A 21,226-nucleotide genomic window follows, 5' to 3' on the forward strand; every position below is an offset into this window, starting at 1 on the left:
TGTGTCCATGGGTGATGCATACATGCATACCAGTTTTTTGGTTGATCTCTTCCCACTCACCCACCCTCCCCACCTGCTCTCTGAGATTCCACAGTCTGTTCTATGCGTCTATGTCTCTGGATCTATTTTGTTCATCAGTTTATTTTGTTTATTAGATTCTACATATGAGTGAGATCATGTGACATTTGTCTTTCTCTGATTAACTTATTTCACTTAGCATAATACTCCCCCAGGTCCCTCCATGCTGTCTCAAAGGGTAAGAGATCCTTCTTTTTTACAGCTGCATAGTATTCCGTGGTGTAAATGTACTGCAGCTTTTTTATCCCCTCATCTACTGATTGGCCCTCAGGCTGTTTCCAGATCTTTAGCTACTATAAATTGCACTGCTATTAACATAGGACACATATGCTCTTTTGGATTGGCATTTCAGGTCACTTAGGATATATTCCTAGAAGTGGGATCACTGGGTCAAACAGCAGTTCCATATTTAATTTTTTGAGGAAACTCCATGCTGTTCTCCACAGTGGCTGCACCCGTCTGCATTCCCACCAGCAGTGCCCGAGGGTTCCCTTTTTCTCCACATCCTCACCAGCACTTGTCATTTGTGGATCTGTTGATGGCGGCCATTCTGACAGGTGTGAGGTGACACCTCACTGTCGTTTTAATCTGCATCTCCCTGGTGACCAGTGCCTTTGAGCATTGTGTTCATGTGTCTCTTGGCCTCTGTGTGTCCACTTTGGAGAAGTGTCTGGTTAGATCCTTTAACCATTTTTTAAATGGAATTACTTGTCTTCCTTCTGTTAAGTTGTATGAGTTTCTTATGTATTTTGGATATTAAACCTTTGTCAAATGTATCATTGGTGAATATGTTCTCCCATGCAGTGGGCTTCGTTTTTATTTTGTTGATGGTTTATTTTGCTGTGAAGCTTTTTATTTTGATGTAGTCCCATTTGTTTATTTTCTCCGAAGTTTCCTTTGCCCTAGATGCTGTATCTGTATATATATGGCTATGAGAGATGTCTGAGATTTTCCTGCCTATGGTTTCTTCTAGGATTTTCATGGTTTCACTATTTACATTTAAGTCTTTTATCCATTTTGAGTTTATTCTTGTGTATGGTGTAAGTTGGTGATGTAGTTTCATTTTTTTTTGCATGTATCTGTCCAATTTTACCAAGGCCATTTATTGAAGAAATTGTCTTGACTCCATTGTATGTTCTAGCCTCCTTTGTCAAATATTAATTGAGCATAATGGCTTGAGTTGATTTCTGGATTGTGTTCTGTTTCATTGATCTATATGCCTGTTCTTGTGCCAGTACCAGACTGTTTTGTAATACAGCTTGATATCTGGTATTGTAATTCTTCCAACTTTGTTCTTCTTTCTCAAGATTGTTGTGGCTATTTGGGGTCTTTTTTGGTTCCATATAAATTTGGATATTCATATCCATAATACTAATAGAAACAGTAATAATAATACAATAATAATAATTGCTTCACACTAGTACATAAATCAAGTATAAATGCTCTCTAAACATAATTTTCTAGTTACATAGTATATAACTTCTCATAATTCACTTATTAAATGTCTTTTGAACAAACACAAATAACACACAGTATGTTGGATCCTTGTAAATAGTCTTGCCCTTGTAACAAATACAATTAATAGAGAAGAGTGGAACTAAACAAGTAATCCTACAACTCTGTGAAGCATCATAGGTTGTAAAGACAAGTACAGCTGCCAAGAAAATTTACAACAGGGGATGTCACCCTGGGCTAGTGAAAGGTGTGGAGATTAGGAAGGGTTTTGTGAGGAGGTAGCGTTGAGCAGGGCACTGAAAGATGAGTGCCAGTAAACTGAGCCAAGGAAAACCCATCAAACGGTCTTTGACAGGAGTGGAAATCTGGCTTCTAGGAAATGAGACAGACGCCCATTGTGTGTGGAGCAGAGAGGAAGGCAGATGGTGGGAGAATACAGCATGAGAAGTCGGCAGGGCTCAGGGCCTGCCAGAGCTCCACAGGGCTTCAGGATGCCTGACTTCATCCTAGAAGAGACCACGGAAGCTTTTAAGGTGTCCTGCGTATGTGTTGTGTTGGGTTGTGGGGCCGAGTCTGGTGAGATGTTCAGATTTACATTTCAGATTTGCTCTGGTTCTCATGGGAAGAATGCATCAGAAGAGGCAAGAATGGGTGCCTACTTGGAGGCTGTTGAAGGAGCCCAGGTGAGAAACGATGGTAACGTGGACTAGGACAGTGGCAGTAGGAATAGAGAGAGGGAAGGGTATGGCCTTCATGAACACTGAAGAGGCAAAACTCAAAATACATGCCATGCCAGGGTTCTGGCAAGGCGAGGGAGAGAGAGGTGCCAAGTCTCACTCCAGGTCTCTGGCCTAAACAGATGGACGAGGAGGAGGCTGTTGCCCGAAATAGGGCTCACAGGTCATCCATCAGCTCTGAGACAGAAATGTGCATTTTCTTGAGCATTTTGATCTACAGGTACCTCTGCGACCCAGTGAAGATGGTGAAACATTTACACATGCATTTCCGGAGCTCCAAGGAGGATTTGGGCTGTGAGCATGCTTTTGAAGCTTTTGCTAGATAGATAGTAATGGAAGCCATGGGTGTGGATAAGGGCAGGAGGTGAGAGAGTATTGAGTGTGAAGATGAAGACAAGACTGATCCCTGGGGAATGCAGACATTTGAATATTGTATAAGATGATGCATTGATAAAGGAGGCTGAGGGAAAAGCCGCGCTTGGAGACACCCGCCATTTTGATTAAAAAAAAAAAATCAACTTACTGGCATGCCCCAGGCTCTCAGGCTTTCGGTTTTCATTGAAGCATCATTGCCTTGGTTTGCTGCTGTTGGGCCTCAGGTCCAAATGAGCTTTTTCTTCATAATTCCAAAGAAAAACTGTTCAGTGCTCTTTACTCAGTGGGGCAGAGGCCCTCGGGGCAGTAATTAGAATCATTTATTCTCTCCAGGTTTTGTTCACTTGCTTTCTGCTATATAACACCATTCTCGTGAGAAGGGGTGCTGCCTATCATTTCTTTGCATCTCTTTTCGATTTGGAATAAGTCATATGGTACCTGGCCATAACTTGCCGAATTTTGTGTTACGCGTCAGAGAATTTTTCAGCATTGTTTATGCTTTCTGTGCTATTTTTATCCTTTTTCTTCATTTCAGTTGATTTCTGGAATTCCCATTTGGGTTTTTTAATAAATTAATAATAAATGAATGTCACCATCCTCCCAGATGAAGATTGTTTTGCTTGTGATCACATAGAGTTTGAGGTGTCTGTTGGACATGAAGGTAACAAAGTCTACTGGTCTAATGGGACTTGTGAATCTAGAACTCAGACAAGAAATCCAAGGGCCTTTGGAATGGCCTTTTATTTGTTAAACATTCCCGAGTTCCAAGTATAAACTAGAATTTCTATATTTGGAGATTATAAGTGTTTTTGACTTGAATCACTGCATGTTTCTGGCTCATCTATCTGAACTGAGCCTGTATAAGTTGAACTTGAAAGAAGATTTAATGCAGACAAACTCACAGGGATATAAATATTCAAATTCAAGATGTAGATCACAAGTCAAAACCAATTTGGGGAACAACAATGTTGTTAAATATTGAAATAAAACTCTGAAAACGTTAGGCTAAATTCTTATGTGATACACTTTGAGACACGTGTTTTATTAGCACCGTTTTTTCAACCATGAAAAATCAGCTGCTTTTCTCTTTTTGTCAATCATACTACCCTGAGGGTCCTAGGGGCATAGACAGTGGCATTAGTGTCAAGTTTCCCTTCCCGAGTGACGCTGCAGCTTGACTTCCATACATGAGCCAGCGTATCGTCGGTGGGAGACATTTGTTGATTTACTTTTTAAACGAACGGTGAGCAAGGAATACCACAGCGCCCTTCCTTCCACTGCTGGGAATGAAGTGGGTCTAATACACTCAAAGGAATTCCACGCAACAAAAACCATTGCCGTGACAAAAGCGTGCATTTAATTCGATGCTTTGCAGATACATGACTACAGTGTGTGCATGGCTTGTCTTTGGGATGGTCCCAGCTGTTTATTGTTAAAGAAGAAATTAAAATGGAGCCAACACAATGCAATTAAGGAAAAAGAACAACCTTGAGACACAGGGGCCCGACATGCTCGGACTCGGAAGCAGGCAGGTTACAGACATCCCAGATACAGCGTGAGGGGGGCAGTGGGGAGGCACGGAGCGACGGCCCCTCTTTCAGAAACGGCCAAGTCTCAGGCTTTCACACATGGCACTGATGAAACCATCTTTATTTTTAAAGAATTTTATAGAGGAATTTTAGCACCATCATTAAAGGAAAAATAACAATACAGTTTAGCCCTGCCTATCTCCAGTCTTGGAATAATAACGGAAGCATAGCACCTTTTAGTATCTAAAATATAAACAAGAATAGTAAGTCCATCCCAGCTTCTAGAGATGAGGTAGCTCATGCTAAGACATGTTGGTCATGTTTCCTCGGAGAGTTCAATGGCCAGATGGTTCCATTTCCAATCATCACATCCGATCAGTCAGCTCCGCGCCTGGGTTTCTAAACAATCTTTTCTTCGTTACAGGCTTCGGGACGGTGCTACTGCCATCGGAAGACTCTCAGCTCTGGGTCCTGGACATGCTGATAAGGTTGTATGTGTGAAAGTTTTGCATTCAATGTCTTCTTAAACAAGAAAGTGCTGTGCCCAATGGTTTACTCAATGGTGACTTCCAGCTGTATTAATAGGCTAAGTCAAGAGGGAAAGATATCTTTAAATCTGAATGAGGAAAAAGTCTACACTTACCACCCTTTATAAAATCTAAGTTCACTTTGTTTTCAAGAAATTTCACTGAATATATATTATTTAAAAAGTCCATTTAAAACAGTGAGGAACCATTTTTTTCAAGATTCTCTTTAAAGAGTCTCTCTGATAGTTATACAATATCAAGACATGCACAAGGGTTTCTATCTCAAGGGCAACCCTTGATCGATCATCTTTCACTTTTAATTGATCATCGGGTCTGAGAGGTGGCAAAGAGGCACCACCTTCGATTTGTCCAGCTGCAGCCACGGGAGATAAACCTGTGCTGTGGTTTCCCAGACCCCGCTCTCTAAGCTACCAGCCAGGAAGAGGAGTTTTCTCATAAATACTAAGCAACTTTATCATTACATTGAAATAAACTGAAGAAAACAAAGACTGCATTCAATCTGTTTACTTTTTCTTAAAGGTGGTCATTGTCATTGGTCATCTTACACCTAAACTTCTGTATTGAAAAATCCTTTAACTCAATGGACACTTGAGGACTGTAAGTAAAATAAATATTCTGAAGGCTAAGGCCAGGCACGTAAGACCATATGTACAACGCTGACCGGAGCCAGCCACTACTTCAAGAGTCTCAGGATCAGCTTCACGCAGGCAAGGTTCTCGCGACCGGTGGGGCCATGGATGGTGACGGTGTTGCTCGCTGTCGACGGACCATGGCTGCTTCACACAAAGCAAACTGGCCCGATCTCGACGCCGAATTCTTGGTCTGTGCCGCCGACATCCACCGGGGCCAGGTCTATGATGGGCAAGCGCGCCACGTTCTGGGTTCTGTATTCAAAGACGGTCTTGCCCACATTCCCATTCCGTTTCTAGGATTGAAGGGTGCAGCGGGTTAATAGTGTGAATGAGTGGCTGCAGAGGGGCAGCACTTCTGAGCCAGTGGTCATAGCATATGAGTCAAAGCAATGCTTTCAGAGCTGAGAGCGCCGCCCACAGCGAGGTCGGCAGGCCTGGAAGACGTGCTTCCACGCTTCGAACCCGGGGGCTGCCCTGTGTTCTCCTGAAACGCCCCGAACGGGCACTGACAACGTGAATGATGAAGGCCTATTTGCCTTGCACATGAAACTATAATTCATCATTAATGTTTTCCTTCTTCATAACTAGATATGCAAGTAGGGAGACATACAAATCAGTAAAAACTAGAACCCACCTCAGCTTGATTATACATTTTAGAATCAAGAAAGTTTAAGCATGAGACTGAGATTAAAAAAAGGAACTTGCAGAAGAGCTAGATCAGGTTCCACAGAGCCAGCCTTTCCTCACTGTTTCACATTAACACGTGTGTGAACCTGCCTCATGCCCTGGCACGCGTTCAAGTTTACCCTAAAGGACGAGGACAGACAGACTCCGATGTCTGTACACAGGGTACAACTGTATTTTTAGCAAAAACGAATTTTCTCTCATCAGATCAGCATAGCACAGAAGTACTTACAGAGCACGTGTCCTCCAGGACGATGTATCTGAACCTGACGTTCCCTTCCGCCCTGATGTCCAAGTCGTTTGAGCCTTTAAGGACCACGGCCTTCTTGAGGTTCTGCGCTTGGTCGTCCATGTAGCCGACGCTGTTCTTACAGACGTAGGTGATGTTCTGCGACGCTTCTTTCGATAAGAGGCGCAGGAAGGTCATCTGGGTGATGGCTGCGCTGGGCGACTGGTGGTCTCCGTAAGCAAACTAGGGAGACAAGGAGTCTTCGCTACATGCAGTTCTGGAGGGTTTCACAGGGCCGTGTGTGTGTGTGTGTGTGTGTGTGTGTGAGAGAATGTGTGTGTGTGTGTGTGTGTGTGTGTGTGAGAGAGAGAGAGAGAGAATGTGTGTGTGTGTGTGTGAGAGAGAGAGAGAATGTGTGTGTGTGTGAGAGAGAGAGAGAGAGAATGTGTGTGTGTGTGTGTGTGTGTGTGTGAGAGAGAGAGAGAGAATGTGTGTGTGTGTGTGTGTGTGTGTGTGTGTGTGTGAGAGAGAGAGAGAGAGAGAATGTGTGTGTGTTGATTTCTGGTAAATCGATTTTGAAGAGTATTACTTTCATTCCGTCATGTCACAGAATATCCTACTTTAAAAAAGTACCTTAAAATGCTAATGACTGTTGGTCAGTAAAAACCTCTGCCCTTCCTCCCCAAAACAGCAGGTGAAGAAACCAATGATCATTACACTCATCAGAGAAAGTTTATGTATTTTCAAATCTCTGGAATATTATTTTTAGAAGAAGTTATGTACTTGAACATTGGCTTGGATATTTAATCATGAATTAAAAATAACTCATTGTTTTTATTATTAATTATATTAAGATTTAGGACTTAACTATTTGTATAAAGTATTTTTGGTGTTGTAACTCCTCACCTGAGGATATTTTTCCATTGGTTTTTAGAGAGAGAGGAAAGGAGGGGAAGAGACAGAGAGAGAAACATTGATGTGAGAGAGACACATCGACTGGTTGCCTCCTGCTCGCGCCCTGACCAGGGCCAGGGATTGAGCCTGCAACTAAGAGACGTGCCTTGACCAGAATCAAACCAGGGACCCTTTGGTCCCAGGGCTAATGCTCTATCCACTGAGCCAAACCAGCTATGGCAGCATAAAATATTTTTAACCCAACTGTTATACGTTGTAGGAAATATGAATTACAAGTCTTTCATTAGCTAACAAAAACAAATAATCAAAATAATTTCCTTCAGGCTCTTTCTCATTCATCTTCTACTCTGAGGTTTATTTTCAATGCTCCCTTTTGAGCTCTTTACATAATATTATATTCACTGAATTACCTTTCAATTGGGTACATTTAAAATTTTTCTTCTCATTAAATAATGGTAGATTCTGGTATAAATTACTCAGACCCATAATATGCTCACATTATGTTTATCATGAACATGAGTTCTGAGGAGAGAGCAGGAGTAGAGTGAGAAGGACGTTTCAGAGCTAGGGTGCTGTAAAGAGACCCAGAAGGAAATGCTCATATTGCAGTAGGAGGTGGCAAGGCTGGTGGAGATTCTAAATCCTGGGCCATAAATAAGCATATACTCTGAAAAATACTAATAGACTTCATATCATTATGAAAATACATTCAGTTTAAGCAATACTACATTTAAAGTCATTTAATTTTATGAATACTTATAGTAATTATGTAATATTTATTTACTAGAGGCCTGGTGCACAAAATTCATGCAAGAGTAGGCCTTCCTTCCCCCGGCTGCCAGCACCAGCTTCCCTCTGGCACCCAGGACCCGGGCTTCCCTCGCAGCCCTGGCTTTGTCAGGAAGGTCGTCCGGAAGGATGTCTGGTCTAATTAGCATATTATGCTTTTATTATTGTAGATAACTTACCAGGTATTGGATACTATAGTAAGGACATTATATTCACACAAAGACTATGAAATAGATATGGTCACAAACACTTCACAATGAGAGCCTGAGGCTCTGGAAGGTTAGTGGCGTCCTGCTGTCCCCATCCAGGGAGCAGTCACCTAGGTCTCCTGTCCTTCAGGGGGCCAGACCCCTTCACGTATACCTCACAGTCAGCGTGACAGGCATTAAGGAACTGATAATAAAAATAATTACTTCCTACACTCCACCAATGAAAAAATCACCATGCAAAATTACTGTTCATTTAATTCATACTAAAACTTTGTTTATGCAATGATACAGCAATGGCAACTAATGAGAATATATGACTTTAAAATTAACATGGTAAAATAAATCTGGTCAAAAAATAACAACACGGTCCTAAATAAACCCTGAGGCATAATGAAGAGTGAAGAGCAAACGCGATTGTAAGCGAGCGGCTGCGATTACCTGAGCTCCTCTGTTCATGTCGAGGCCGTACCAGACGGGCTTGTGGTCGGGCGACTTGCTGGTCCACCAGGTTTTCCGGGGGATGCTCGACGGGTTGGCTGAGATACACGTCTCGCCCGTCTCCATGTTGCAGAAAACTTTGATGGCGTCTTCCACGGACCCCTGGTTAGGGTCAATCCAGTACTCGCCTGTTTTCCAAAATAAACATATTTGCTAAGAAAAGTGAATTTCAAACATGATGAGAGTCATGTATTGTCAAAACTATCGATATAGTAAGTATATGAGTTAAACTGTGATTAGAATGTTATAAATTATCTCACTGGCCCTGGTTAGAATTGATCTCTATTATATCTGAGAGATACTTGAAATAGGTTATACCAAGTTAGTGCTTGGTGCTGGACACGTAGTCAAATACACAAGTAAATATGTTCTTGTGCATCTATCTGTGTGTATGTATACTTATGTGTGTATATATAATAGGCACGAAAAACTGCGTTTTAAGTAAAATGTAGAGACGTTGGTGGCTGTAAAGTCTAGAGCTGAGAATGAAACTGCCGAGTCCTCACAGGTCATTACAGCTCTCCCTGTCAATGTCATTTCAAAGTTAACTGGAGCCATTGAGCATTTCACAGCTTCTTCTTATGGCCCAGAATCCCTTTTCTCCAGGTCTGATTAGATTAATCAAAATGACAGAACACTGCAAACTTAAGGCGTGGTTTACACCACGAAGACAGAAAGACTACTTAATCCCAAAATATTTTGTATTAACATATAATCCTGCCAGCAGAGATCCTTAAAGCTGTATTTATAGAACATTAAACTGCATGAAAGTTACTTCATCGTCAAATAAGTTTGGGAAATAAAATAAACTTCATTTGACTCTTGAAGGCCCAATGATACATGTGAGCATATTAAATCCCTGAGAAGTCATGGAGGTAGGTCAAAGCCAGCCTTGCTTCAGCAAGTGTTCTCCACGTCACAGCACCACAAAATCGCCGATTGTTACGACTTCTGGATGGAAACGGCACTGCCAGGAGGTTAGATCATTAAGAGGATGTGTCCTCTCTCAGCGTAGTTATCGTCTCACCCCCTGTTCTTCATGTCGTTGGCGGTCCCCCCGCTAAACCACAAACTCTATGACATGGTGACCATGTCCTCTCTCCGCATCACTACATGTCTGGAAGGCAGTCAGGGAATCGTGGCTGGGATGCAGCTGAGAACACCCGGGCAGGAACGCGGAGCGCTCACCGCTGTGCTTGGCCGAGTGGCAGAGCTTCAGGTCCTCACACGTGCGGGCCGGGTGCTTCTTAGAGCCGTCGGGGCTGCGCATGGTCTCGATCTGGCTGCTGAGGGACTTGAGGGTGGCGTGGACGCCGGGGTCCGTCTTGTTCTTGTCGTCAGGAGCCGCCTCGTCTTCCGTGAACTCGGGGAGGGGGTCTGGCATGTTCTCATCGTAGTGCCCCAGGATGTCCCCAAGGGCCGCCGTGAGGTGGCCCGGGGGACCCGGAGGGCCAGGCGGGCCAGGCTCGCCCGGAGGACCCTGATGGGTAAGAACATCGGAAACACATGAACACACGTGTTGTGTTGTTTTCCACTGGACACAAGGCACTGCTGGGACTTGGTGCCCAGGGCGTTACACCCGGCCTGACGGTGCTGGGACCTGGGAGTCGCGCCCTTTAACCTGAGGGCTCTGCCTGCCAGCCTGTAACCTCCCAAGGGAGAGAGTGACGCAGAACTACCTCCCAGGCAACAGGCCTGCAAGTCGGCATCTGAGCTACAGCAAGCTCAGAGCACCAAGTGTGTGCTCGATGTTCACCCTGAAGATGAATAGAGTTTATGTTAAATATGCAGCTGTGGCCATTCATTTCCAGACGACTGGGGGCAAGGCCAGCTACAATGTCTCACAGGATTTGTGACAGACGCTGTGGGTCCCGGTTCTGTAAGACTGCACGTCAATACCAAGGACATACCCACAACGAATACCCACAAGGCAACTGTCCCCTATTTTCAAATAAGGGGGAAGGCGGGAAGTCTTAATTGTTCAAACTAATGGGTAGCTCAAAATTCTGTGTGCTAAACAAAATTTAAGAATGTTCTCTTTAGCCTTTTTAAAAATATATTTTTAATGATTTCAGAGAGGATGGGAGAGGGAGAGAGAGAGAAGCAACAACAATGAGAGAGAATCATGGATTGGCTGCCTCCTGCACGCTCCATACTGGGGATCAAGCCTGCAACCTGGGCCTGTGCCCTGACCGGGAATGGAACCGTGACCTCTTGGTTCATAGGTCAATGCTCAACCACTGACCCACACTGGCCGGGCTCTCTAGCCCTTCCTTTAACCAAAGAATCAGCCCAGAAGCTGGAAGATGTGTGGTCACCTTTCCCCTGGGAGCTCCCGCTGGCAGACAAGGCTGGAGTCCGCCCCTGAGGAGCTGGCTCTGGACAAGCTGCTTCAGTCTTTCCTCACTCAAGAGCCTGTGAGACCTGTTGGGGTCACTTTTAAGCTCACATCACGGCCCGTGAGTTCCTTCACACCAATCTCAGGAGGTTCTTCCTAGCGAGGACGAGGAACCGCCACATAAAGTCAGTGGAGGGCCAATGAGTCAGAGGAATGGTACTTCCGGCTGTTTTCCGCCCACAGGGAAATAATGGGGAATACTCCTCTGGGCCATGGGAAACATAAGGCTTTTCGTTTCATAAAATAAGTAATAAATATTCAGTGTAATGGCCAGTGAGGGGCAGAGTCAGAATAAAGAGGGACAGGTCAATCAGACCAAAGAGGAAGAGAGAGGAGGAGGGTCCCAACGACCAGAGAAGCCAGAGCCTAACACAGTTTACAAAACCCTCAAGTCGGCACTACTGGAACGTCGTGATGGAAATGTTCATTGAAATCCTTCCTAATGTCATTTGCAATAGAGAAAAGCTCAGATTTCATACTCTTCACTTTGCAGCATTTTCATGAGCGACTACACTCATCTGCCTCACACTTAGTGAACTGCCATGAAGGCCAAGCGACTTCCCCCGAGCTCCATCAGGACCCAGCACTCCGCGCTCTCTGCTCTCATCGGTGCCCATGAAAGGAGGCCCAGCACGCTGGACTCTGATTTTACCGGCTCTGAACGATCTGGATTAAAGAGCTGAAAGTTACTTCTACAGACAAGCTCTCCTGTGACTTTCAGGTTTGTTCTCAGAGTCCCTTCTGTCCCTCGTCCACGGCTGGGCCCCAGCTGTGAGGACCAGCAGAGCCTTAGCATGCACACCCTGTGACTCACCTCGGGCCCCGCCTCCCCGACGCTGCCCCGCACTCCAGGAGGCCCGATGGGGCCCAGCGGTCCGGGGTTTCCTTCCTTCCCTGAGGGGCCCACTGGGCCTGGGGGACCCTGTGAGAAACAAAACTGGATGTTAGATTCTCTGAGAAGACTTCCACAGCGCCCTTCTCTAAACAAAGAACCGTTTTCCTGATGAACTATCACAGCAGTTTCTCAGATTCAGATCCTAATGATTAATGAATGGAGTTCCAGAACATTCCTACTTTACTATTTCATCGCACATCAATTTTCATCCATGCACATAAAAGACCAGCAGCAGTTAAAACCTTTAATGGCCTCGTCATCTACTTTTATTAGTATCGGGACCATTTCATCAAATCTCATGTAAACTCAGTTATAAATTCAGTGAACTAGGAGTAAGAAAAAGGCAGAAGGTGAAGTGATTAATATAATTACAAGCTATGTTTGTGTGTTTATACAAGTATCTCATGACATCCTAACAATTTTAATACTACTCTCCTAAAATGTTTTGTTTACACTAGATTTAGACATAGCAGAAATTCTAATGATTTTCCTAATAATTATGTCGGTCAATTATGTTATGACATTAATGACCTATTAGGGGCAGCATGAATACTAATGTGGAATTTCTAAAAGCCACAAACGTTGGTTTCATTTTATGATTTGCTTCTGAATTAGCCTTAAGCCAAACATTCTGAGGAAGGACCCCAGTTCCTTAAAAAAACACCTCAGCCGCAGGACAGCCAGCTCTGCCTCCGCTGCACGGGCAGTCCTAGGAGATCACCTCCAAGAGCGTGAAGTAACGGACATGTCAGTGAGCATGGGGTAAGGATGGCCCATCGATGAGTGCATTCACCGCAGGAGAGAGGTTAATGTGGGACCATGAAATACCACATCATAGCACAGGGCTTTCTACTTAAAGGTGACTGCCGACCGGCTTCTCTCATGCGTTGTCTGCCTGCTTCAGAGAACCTGGGCCATTCTCGCTTCAACCCGTGACATGCTACTCGGGCTCTCGCAGGACACCACCGCACGCATCACCATTCACACCTGTTTCAGCTCAGTTACTCACTCGTGGGCCAAATGGTCCAGGGATCCCAGCACTGCCTTGCTCACCATTTGGACCCTAAGTGGGAAAAACATGTAAAATGTTACCAAAATATTCCAATCCTGCATTCTGCCGCCTCGGTGGTTAAAATCCGCTGCCGCTGACATCAGCTGCATCAACTCCTTGCACAGTCATGTCTCCAAAGGTCTTCCTGCGTTGCCCAGAAGTAACGACAGCGCAGGAGGAACGGTGGACATACCCTTTGGGTTCATGTCTTTCCTACAGAGTCACAGCTCACAAATGGCAATGACAGTGGCCAGGTGGGTAACTCCTTATTTTGAAAGGACAGTAAGGTACAAAAGGTCCATCCATTTTAGGACAAGTGTCCACGTCAAGACAGCTGTGCATGTTCACACGGAGGGCAGGTCACTGGTGGAGAAGTTACTCACAGGAGGCCCGGGAAGTCCCTGAAGACCGGTGAAGCCCCGGTGGCCCTTCTGGCCTCGGTCGCCTCGGTCCCCGTGATCGCCTTTGTCACCGCGAGGCCCTTGGGGTCCCTAGAAACAGGGTCATGCATGGGTATTGCCTGTTGAGACTACAATTTCCTACAATTTTACCTTTTACAATTGTATTACTGTTATTTTGAGTACTATACTTTATACGAACATATTTACTTATATAAATGGAATCAGACCTAGAAACTTTTGCCTTTTGGAATGAAGGTAATAATTAAAACATAATGTATTTAATAATGCTTTCCTAAGAGTTAGTTTTTTAATGTTTATCCTATATTTATACTAAAATGAGGTATTTTTAAGTTGGTCTTTCTTATCTAAAACAGTTTCAAAGACTGTATTTCACATACTTGGCTGCTATTATGTGAAAACATTGCTGCCATAAATAGCTTCTTTAAAAGCAAAACATGAGTCCTTATTTACTATGCTACCTCTAAAAAGAACATGCTTATTAAATTTGCATATGCAGATAAACTGGACATGACAGCTGGGACTATATTAAAAAACTGTTCAGACTGGAAAGTTGCTAAGAGAGTAGATGCATCAATTCTGATCCTGAGAAACTAAAGGAAAAGCAATAATTAAGAATCTTCTTATGGGATAGAAGCTACACGGAGAGAAAAGGTGAAAATTATCTGATCAATCTAATCAGTCTCGGGGTCCTTCCTTCCTTTCCTTCCATTCTTTCTTTCCTGGTTCTTAAGTCTTAGGTGACAACAGCAGCTCCGGGTCCCGAGCTCACGGTAAACTGACAAGGTCACCTACGTGGGGGAGCAGTGCTGTCGGCAGCTCTCCTGGAAGAGAACTGGAGGAAGAAAGAGACCATCAAACAGACAGGCTCTTGGGTTAATATTTTTCCTTACCAGTTTTTTGTTCTTATTTTGTATGGTTCTTTTTAAAAAAAATTTGGATATCCTAATTGTCAAACAGTATGAAAACCTTTTTATAATAAAAAGCAAGACTAAATGTCAGTTACTTTTTATATTTTATATAACGTTGTAAATTTAAATATTAAAATCAGCCCAGCCAGCATGGCTCAGTGGTTGAGCATTGACCTAGGAACCAGGAGGTCATGGTTCAATTCTTGGTCAGGGCACATACCCAGGTTGTGGGCTCAATCCCCAGTGAGGGGAGTGCAGAAGGCGGCAGATCAATAATTCTCTCTCATCACTGATGTTTCTAACCCTCTCCCTTCCCCTCTGAAATCAATAAAAATATATCAAGTACTAAAATCAGCCTGAATGCTTTCATAATGTTAGATAGGTTCTTTTATTTGGGGAATGCTCCAAAATTTCATAATTGAAAATAAACTAAACCAGAAAGTGCCTACTTGTTATTATTAACTAAAATTCATTTAATCATGAAAAATGAAACTAGATTGTTTTTGTAACTGGCTAGAAAACGCTTGACTTGAACATGCTATGGAACTATGAAATCCTCTCTAGCCGGGCTCAAATCGAAACTGAGAATTGTGATCTAATAATAGGCCAGGATTTTAAGGCTACAATTGATCTTCATAAATATTGATATGGATTTATATAACAGATGTGAGAAGAACATAAGAGACCGCCTATAGAAATAATTCATTCACAGTAAGACATCTGTGTAAGGCTCTCTGACCTGGAAGTAACTGCAAGTAGCAAAAGAATTGAACACCGACAGTGGAATCTCATTGAAAATAAAACATAATATTGACTACAGCTTTTAAAACTTACAGAGAGCTTTTAAACCCACTATGTGATTTTTAGAAAATCTCAGAAAGAAGGGTATGGTTATTCCTATTATTTTGGGAGACAACTGCGACTCTAAGAATCTTTATTGATTATTTGAAAGAATCCATAGCTTGAGAAATTTGGTAATTTATAAACCTTAAATTGTACTTTTTCTTTGGGAGAGTATTTTATGAAAGAAGACATCATTTTCTAAAGACAAACAGAACTTACAGGTAAGCCACGCTTCCCAGCTCGACCAGGTGGTCCTATGGGACCCCGGGAACCCTAGAAGAAATTCCCACAACAGTTGGTAAAAAAAACCCCAAACAAACAAAAAAAACAAGTGCATATACTATGTAGATATAGAATTCAAAAGACATATTTGTAGTTGGATATTTACTAAGTTTATGTGCACCTATGCATACTCTTCTGCCTAATTAATGAAAACCAGGCCCATGTCCCTGGTATAAGAATGTGCTCATCTCACTCCAATGACACTCTATAATCAGTTTTATTAATTGGCGAAGCAGTACCTGCTTAAATTTAACACGATTTCCTATAAATCACAACATTTTAGGTGGTGAAAGTCAAAGCATCAGAATTTTTGAATATCTATTAGAAATCAAATGTTTGCCTCAAAGACTAAGAAAATTAACTCATAATGAACTGTTTGTCATTCTTGGTTTGGAGTCCTAGTCAAGGGCACATGGGTGACTGTACGTATGTGTGCAAGTAGCTTAGTGAAGGGCACATGGGTGACTGAACGTATGTGTGCAAGTAGCTCTAGTGAAGGGCACATGGGTGACTGTACACATGCGTCCAAGTAGCTTAGTGAAGGGCACATGGGTGACTGAACGCATACGTCCAAGTAGCTCTAGTCAAGGGCACATGGGTGACTGTATGCATGCGTCCAAGTAGCTCTAGTCAAGGGCACATGGGTGACTGTACACATGCGTCCAAGTAGCTCTAGTCAAGGGCACATGGGTGACTGAACGCATGCGTCCAAGTAGCTCTAGTCAAGGGCACATGGGTGACTGAACGCATGCGTCCAAGTAGCTCTAGTCAAGGGCACATGGGTGACTGTACACATGCGTCCAAGTAGCTCTAGTGAAGGGCACATGGGTGACTGTACACATGCGTCCAAGTAGCTCTAGTGAAGGGCACATGGGTGACTGTACACATGCGTCCAAGTAGCTCTAGTGAAGGGCACATGGGTGACTGTACGTATGTGTGCAAGTAGCTCTAGTCAAGGGCACATGGGTGACTGAACGCATACGTCCAAGTAGCTCTAGTCAAGGGCACATGGGTGACTGTATGCATGCGTCCAAGTAGCTCTAGTCAAGGGCACATGGGTGACTGTACACATGCGTCCAAGTAGCTCTAGTCAAGGGCACATGGGTGACTGTACACATGTGTCCAAGTAGCTCTAGTGAAGGGCACGTGGGTGACTGTACACATGCGTCCAAGTAGCTCTAGTCAAGGGCACGTGGGTGACTGTACACATGCGTCCAAGTAGCTCTAGTCAAGGGCACGTGGGTGACTGTACGTATGTGTCCAAGTAGCTCTAGTCAAGGGCACGTGGGTGACTGTATGTATGTGTCCAAGTAGCTCTAGTCAAGGGCACATGGATGACTGTATGTATGTGTCCAAGTAGCTCTAGTCAAGGGCACGTGGGTGACTGTATGTATGTGTCCAAGTAGCTCTAGTCAAGGGCACATGGGTGACTGTATGTATGTGTCCAAGTAGCTCTAGTCAAGGGCACATGGGTGACTGTACGTATGTGTCCAAGTAGCTCTAGTCAAGGGCACATGGGTGACTGTACGTATGTGTCCAAGTAGCTCTAGTCAAGGGCACGTGGGTGACTGTATGTATGTGTCCAAGTAGCTCTAGTCAAGGGCACGTGAGTGACTGTATGTATGTGTCCAAGTAGCTCTAGTCAAGGGCACATGGGTGACTGTACACATGCGTCCAAGTAGCTCTAGTCAAGGGCACATGGGTGACTGTACGTATGTGTCCAAGCAGCTCTAGTCAAGGGCACATGGGTGACTGTACGCATGCGTCCAAGTGGCTCCTAATGCAGAGCATCGATGTTAGTCGCTGCCAGTGAAATGGCCTCTCCTTACCGGGTCTCCTCTCTGTCCTGCATCTCCGGGGGCGCCAACGGGGCCGGGAGTGCCCGGGGCACCCTGAGAGCCCGGCAGACCCGCGGGTCCAGGGTCTCCACGATCACCCTGATGAGAATAACAGGATATCACTCTTTCAACATTAATTCTCAAACAGTGGTGTTCTATATGCCCACGCTATTCGCAATGAACAATACCTTTTTAAAAACCTACTTTATTATTTTATTTGCAATTTACTGCAATAGTTTATTTACTTATTAATAACTCAAACTGAGAAGATTAAGATGATTGCTCCCCTCACTCCTTCCCTATTGCTTCCCTAGCCCCGATGCCGGACCAGAGCAGGTGGCATGTTTCTTATCCAGACGTCTCCGCTCTGGGGTGTCTGTGCTCTGGGGCGAGACAAAGACTCGCCAAACGGTGTGGAAATAGAACATGCCAAGGAAACCACTTTCCGGGTTTCCAGCCCCAGGCCCGTGTGAGAAAACAAACGATGGAGGCTCCTCCCCACGCCTGCACCATCGCGTGAGGCCAAGGTCTGCACTCCACTGCGGTGCGACGCCCCCGGAGGAAACCGCTCTGGGCCCAGCCAGGGGCCTACTCCCGAGTGCACCGCGCACTGGGGACTAAAGCTCAGAAGCATCTGAAGAAGCGGCAGCTCCTGACTCCATCCGGAGACCCACTGCGCCAGGGCTCCCGTCTCACTTGTCTCGTTAAGCAATCAAAAGCGAGATGACCGCTGCAGGGACAGGGATTAACGCAAGTAATGGGGTCAGGCCATTTTTTTCTGACAGAAATCGCCTTACTTGACTGGTTAGTTTGGCCACCAGGATAAGCTTGGGCAATAGATTAGAGAATAGACTCATAATACATTGAATAAGCTAGATTGGCAACTCCAGGATTTTGAAAGAAACGTACAGAAAGCACATATTCACTTAGAAAATACCAAGGATGGCCTCTGCAACTATTTAAACTTATGATCAAAATAAAATGTGACGGAAACTTAAAATGCACATAGGAGTCCAGATATCTCCACAATGACATCAGGGCATGAGGACTAATGCCCGACACAATCTATACTGACCAAGGGGAAATTTACATTCCCTGGCTTTATGTAGATGGGGGAACCCCAAAATTCGTCAAAACTCTTTCTTCCTCTTTACTTCAGTGCCTCATGGATACTCAACGTGGGATTTAAAACACAAATGCCCAATAGCGTATCCATCATATTCAGAGTCTTTGAAAACCGAGGTTCAGAAACTGTGTTCCAGACCACATAGCCGGTTACTTCGGTGGTCAAGATGCCAACCAGGTCTGCCTGGCTTCCCAGCCTGCTCTGCTCCAGGACGGGCCTTCGGGTGGGAAGAGCTGTGACGCCATGATAGGCTTAGGAGAAGGGCTATGCTTGCCTTCCATGCAGCTGGTCCCACACAGCTGTGCGGCCACCCGTCGGGACTGGAGCCTCTGGGAAAGCTGGGACATGTCCAGCTCGGTCAGTGCCTGTCTGATCTAAACCACGTCATCAAATGCTAGGCACTAACAATTCCTAGAGAGCCACGCGGCTTCTCTCTTTGCGGGGCATCCCTTTGGTGGGTGCGTGGGAAATGCAGATGTCCCACAGCTCCCACTTCTGCGAGTTTGAAATCGAGACCACTGCATAGGCAGCCTCGTCCGATGCCTTCGAGTTGCACCAAACATGAAAGCCCTCTGCTTCCCTCCTCTTAGTAAAAACTGCCATCTCACTTTGCTGTGCATCCAAACCTCATTTCATCGATAAGATCTACCAAGCTATAACGTTACAAAGAAGGCTGCTTCTGTCAGGAAAGTCAGGGCGGTGCTTCCCTTTCTAGTGTCCCCAAGGTTGCACATCCCCATCGCTCCGCGGTTCCGGTCGGTGACATGACCTTACCCGCTCTCCGACAGCGCCGTCCCGGCCCGGAGTGCCGTCGTTGCCCGCCGGGCCCTATGACAGATCATATTGAAAAGGGATTAACTGGCAATAAAAAATCTCACTCCAGCCACCAGACACGTTACAGCGGCCACACCTATTGCCCTGCCAGCAACTGCGACAGCGTTTATGGAACCCCCAGCAAGGGGAAAGCTGGGCCATCTTCTCCATCACTTTGAATTGCTTGAAAAATAAACCTATTTTTACTTAATCTAAATTCTCCATTTCTATCTTTTTATTCTAACGAAGGAAAATATTCTCAAATCCTTTGAAATACATATACCATAAATTAAATTCTTGATATTGTGTTTACTTTGTATTACCAATGAATGGTCTTCCTTACTTTTACTTCTTAAGTGATCCAAAAAATATCCGTCAAGTTCTTAAGTAAAATATTTAGACTATTAAATTACTTTTAAAAATAGATAGTCTTCTCTCCTTATTTTTCAATTTTTTTTCAGAATAACGTTTCTACCATTTGATGAAAAACTTTGCTCTGAAAGGCACTGGCTGTTTGTGATTTACTCATCACAGCACTGAGTGCAGCAGGTTCTACCCGTAGTTCTCACACCTCCTTTCAAAGCCTGGTTCCCTCTCAAAGCCCAGGGGCCACGGCATCAATGACGTCACTTTACAGTGGTAGTTCGGAAAGTTATCTCCGCTCGGTCCTTGTCACAAGCTGAACAGTTATATTCATCCCATCACTGTGGACAGTGGCAGTTGTGACAAATATGCTACTGACACGATGAAATAATAACAGGGGAAGGATGGATGAATGTGTCCGTTTACGTTCAAAACAATTTGGCAACAACCTAAACCAACTAAGAGGCTTGGTTCCAGAGGAGAGGAGGTCAGCGCAAAGCCCTCACCTACTATGCTTCTGTACGTCATCACTTTGTCAACCCTCTAGGCACGCCGAGCACATAACATACCATCACTCAGAAACTTCCTCCAGGCAAAATGCACACACGCTTTCTAAATCGACATCTGAGTGAAAAAGCCGTCCCCATCCCATGACACGGACAACAGCCACTTTCTCGGTTCTCACCTCTGGTCCCGGCTCCCCGACAGGGCCGTTCGAGCCTGGGGGGCCCACGGGCCCGGGGGGCCCTTTGTCTCCAGTGGCACCCGTCGCGCCCACTTTTCCTGGTGTGCCCTGGAATAGGGTATAGATATGTCACCCACTTCCAAAGAAATGTAAGAATGCCAGTTCACATAAAGGTTGCATGCATCCAGCCAGGCCGGCGTGGCTTAGTGGTTGAGTGTTGACCTATGAACCAGGAGGTCACGGTTCGATTCCCAGTCAGGGCACATGGCTGGGGTGTGGGCTTGATCCCCAGTGGGGTACACGCAGGAGGCAGCCAATCAATGATGCTCATCATTGATGTTTCTATTTCTCTCTCCCTCTCCCTGCCTCTCTGAAATCAATTAAAACAAAACAAATAAACAAACGAAAAGCCCTGGCCAGTGTGGCTCAGTGGATAGAATGCCGGCCTGCGGACTGAAGGGTCCCAGGTTCAATTCCAGTCAAGGGCAGATGCGTGGATTGCAGGCTCCGTCCCCGGTGGGGGACATGCAGGAGGCAACCGATCAATGATTCTCTCTCATCATTGATGTTTCTATGTCTCTCTCCCTCTCCCTTCCTCTCTCTGAAATCAATACAAATATATTTTTTTTAAAAGAATGCCCGTTCCAAGTTACTTCTGTGCTGTCTGCTCACTTTATTTCTTCACCCTGTCTTCCTGTTGAGATGTTACTCCCAGGTGTCTGGCTCACATCTGATAAAAGCATTCCTTTCTCCTTGTGTGCTGGTCTCAGATCTCTACCCACACGTGCCCCAGTTCCAAGGCCCAGCAGTTCCTTTCTCTGTCAACAACACTCCACATAAAAACATCACCTATTTTTTCTCACATATATAAACTCTGAGGGCAAACTTTCATGTCTTCAAAGCTAATAGTGAGCCAGGCTTTTG

General features: G+C 44.7%; 1 protein-coding gene across 2 annotated transcripts in view; it reads right to left on the reverse strand.

Moving 5' to 3' along the window:
• Positions 1-3,979: 3,979 nt before the first annotated feature.
• The window catches only part of COL5A2 (collagen type V alpha 2 chain), a 137,825-nt gene continuing 120,578 nt past the window's right edge, over positions 3,980-21,226 (reverse strand). For both annotated transcript variants that reach the window (XM_070421666.1, XM_070421667.1), the window contains exons 44-54: positions 20,303-20,410; positions 19,216-19,269; positions 17,307-17,414; positions 15,415-15,468; positions 13,406-13,513; positions 12,981-13,034; positions 11,891-11,998; positions 9,867-10,158; positions 8,619-8,806; positions 6,271-6,510; positions 3,980-5,647 (exon numbers count right to left, since the gene is read on the reverse strand). In XM_070421666.1, coding sequence (XP_070277767.1) covers positions 5,501-5,647; positions 6,271-6,510; positions 8,619-8,806; positions 9,867-10,158; positions 11,891-11,998; positions 12,981-13,034; positions 13,406-13,513; positions 15,415-15,468; positions 17,307-17,414; positions 19,216-19,269; positions 20,303-20,410 — 1,461 coding nt within the window. In that variant the 3' untranslated portion in view covers positions 3,980-5,500. The remainder of the gene's footprint in view (positions 5,648-6,270; positions 6,511-8,618; positions 8,807-9,866; positions 10,159-11,890; positions 11,999-12,980; positions 13,035-13,405; positions 13,514-15,414; positions 15,469-17,306; positions 17,415-19,215; positions 19,270-20,302; positions 20,411-21,226) is intronic.

This window comes from Myotis yumanensis, unplaced genomic scaffold (genome assembly GCF_028538775.1).
Source record: "Myotis yumanensis isolate MYYU_CA2020_CCGP unplaced genomic scaffold, mMyoYum1.0.hap1 SCAF_8, whole genome shotgun sequence".
In the NCBI taxonomy this organism is placed as follows: domain Eukaryota; kingdom Metazoa; phylum Chordata; class Mammalia; order Chiroptera; family Vespertilionidae; genus Myotis; species Myotis yumanensis.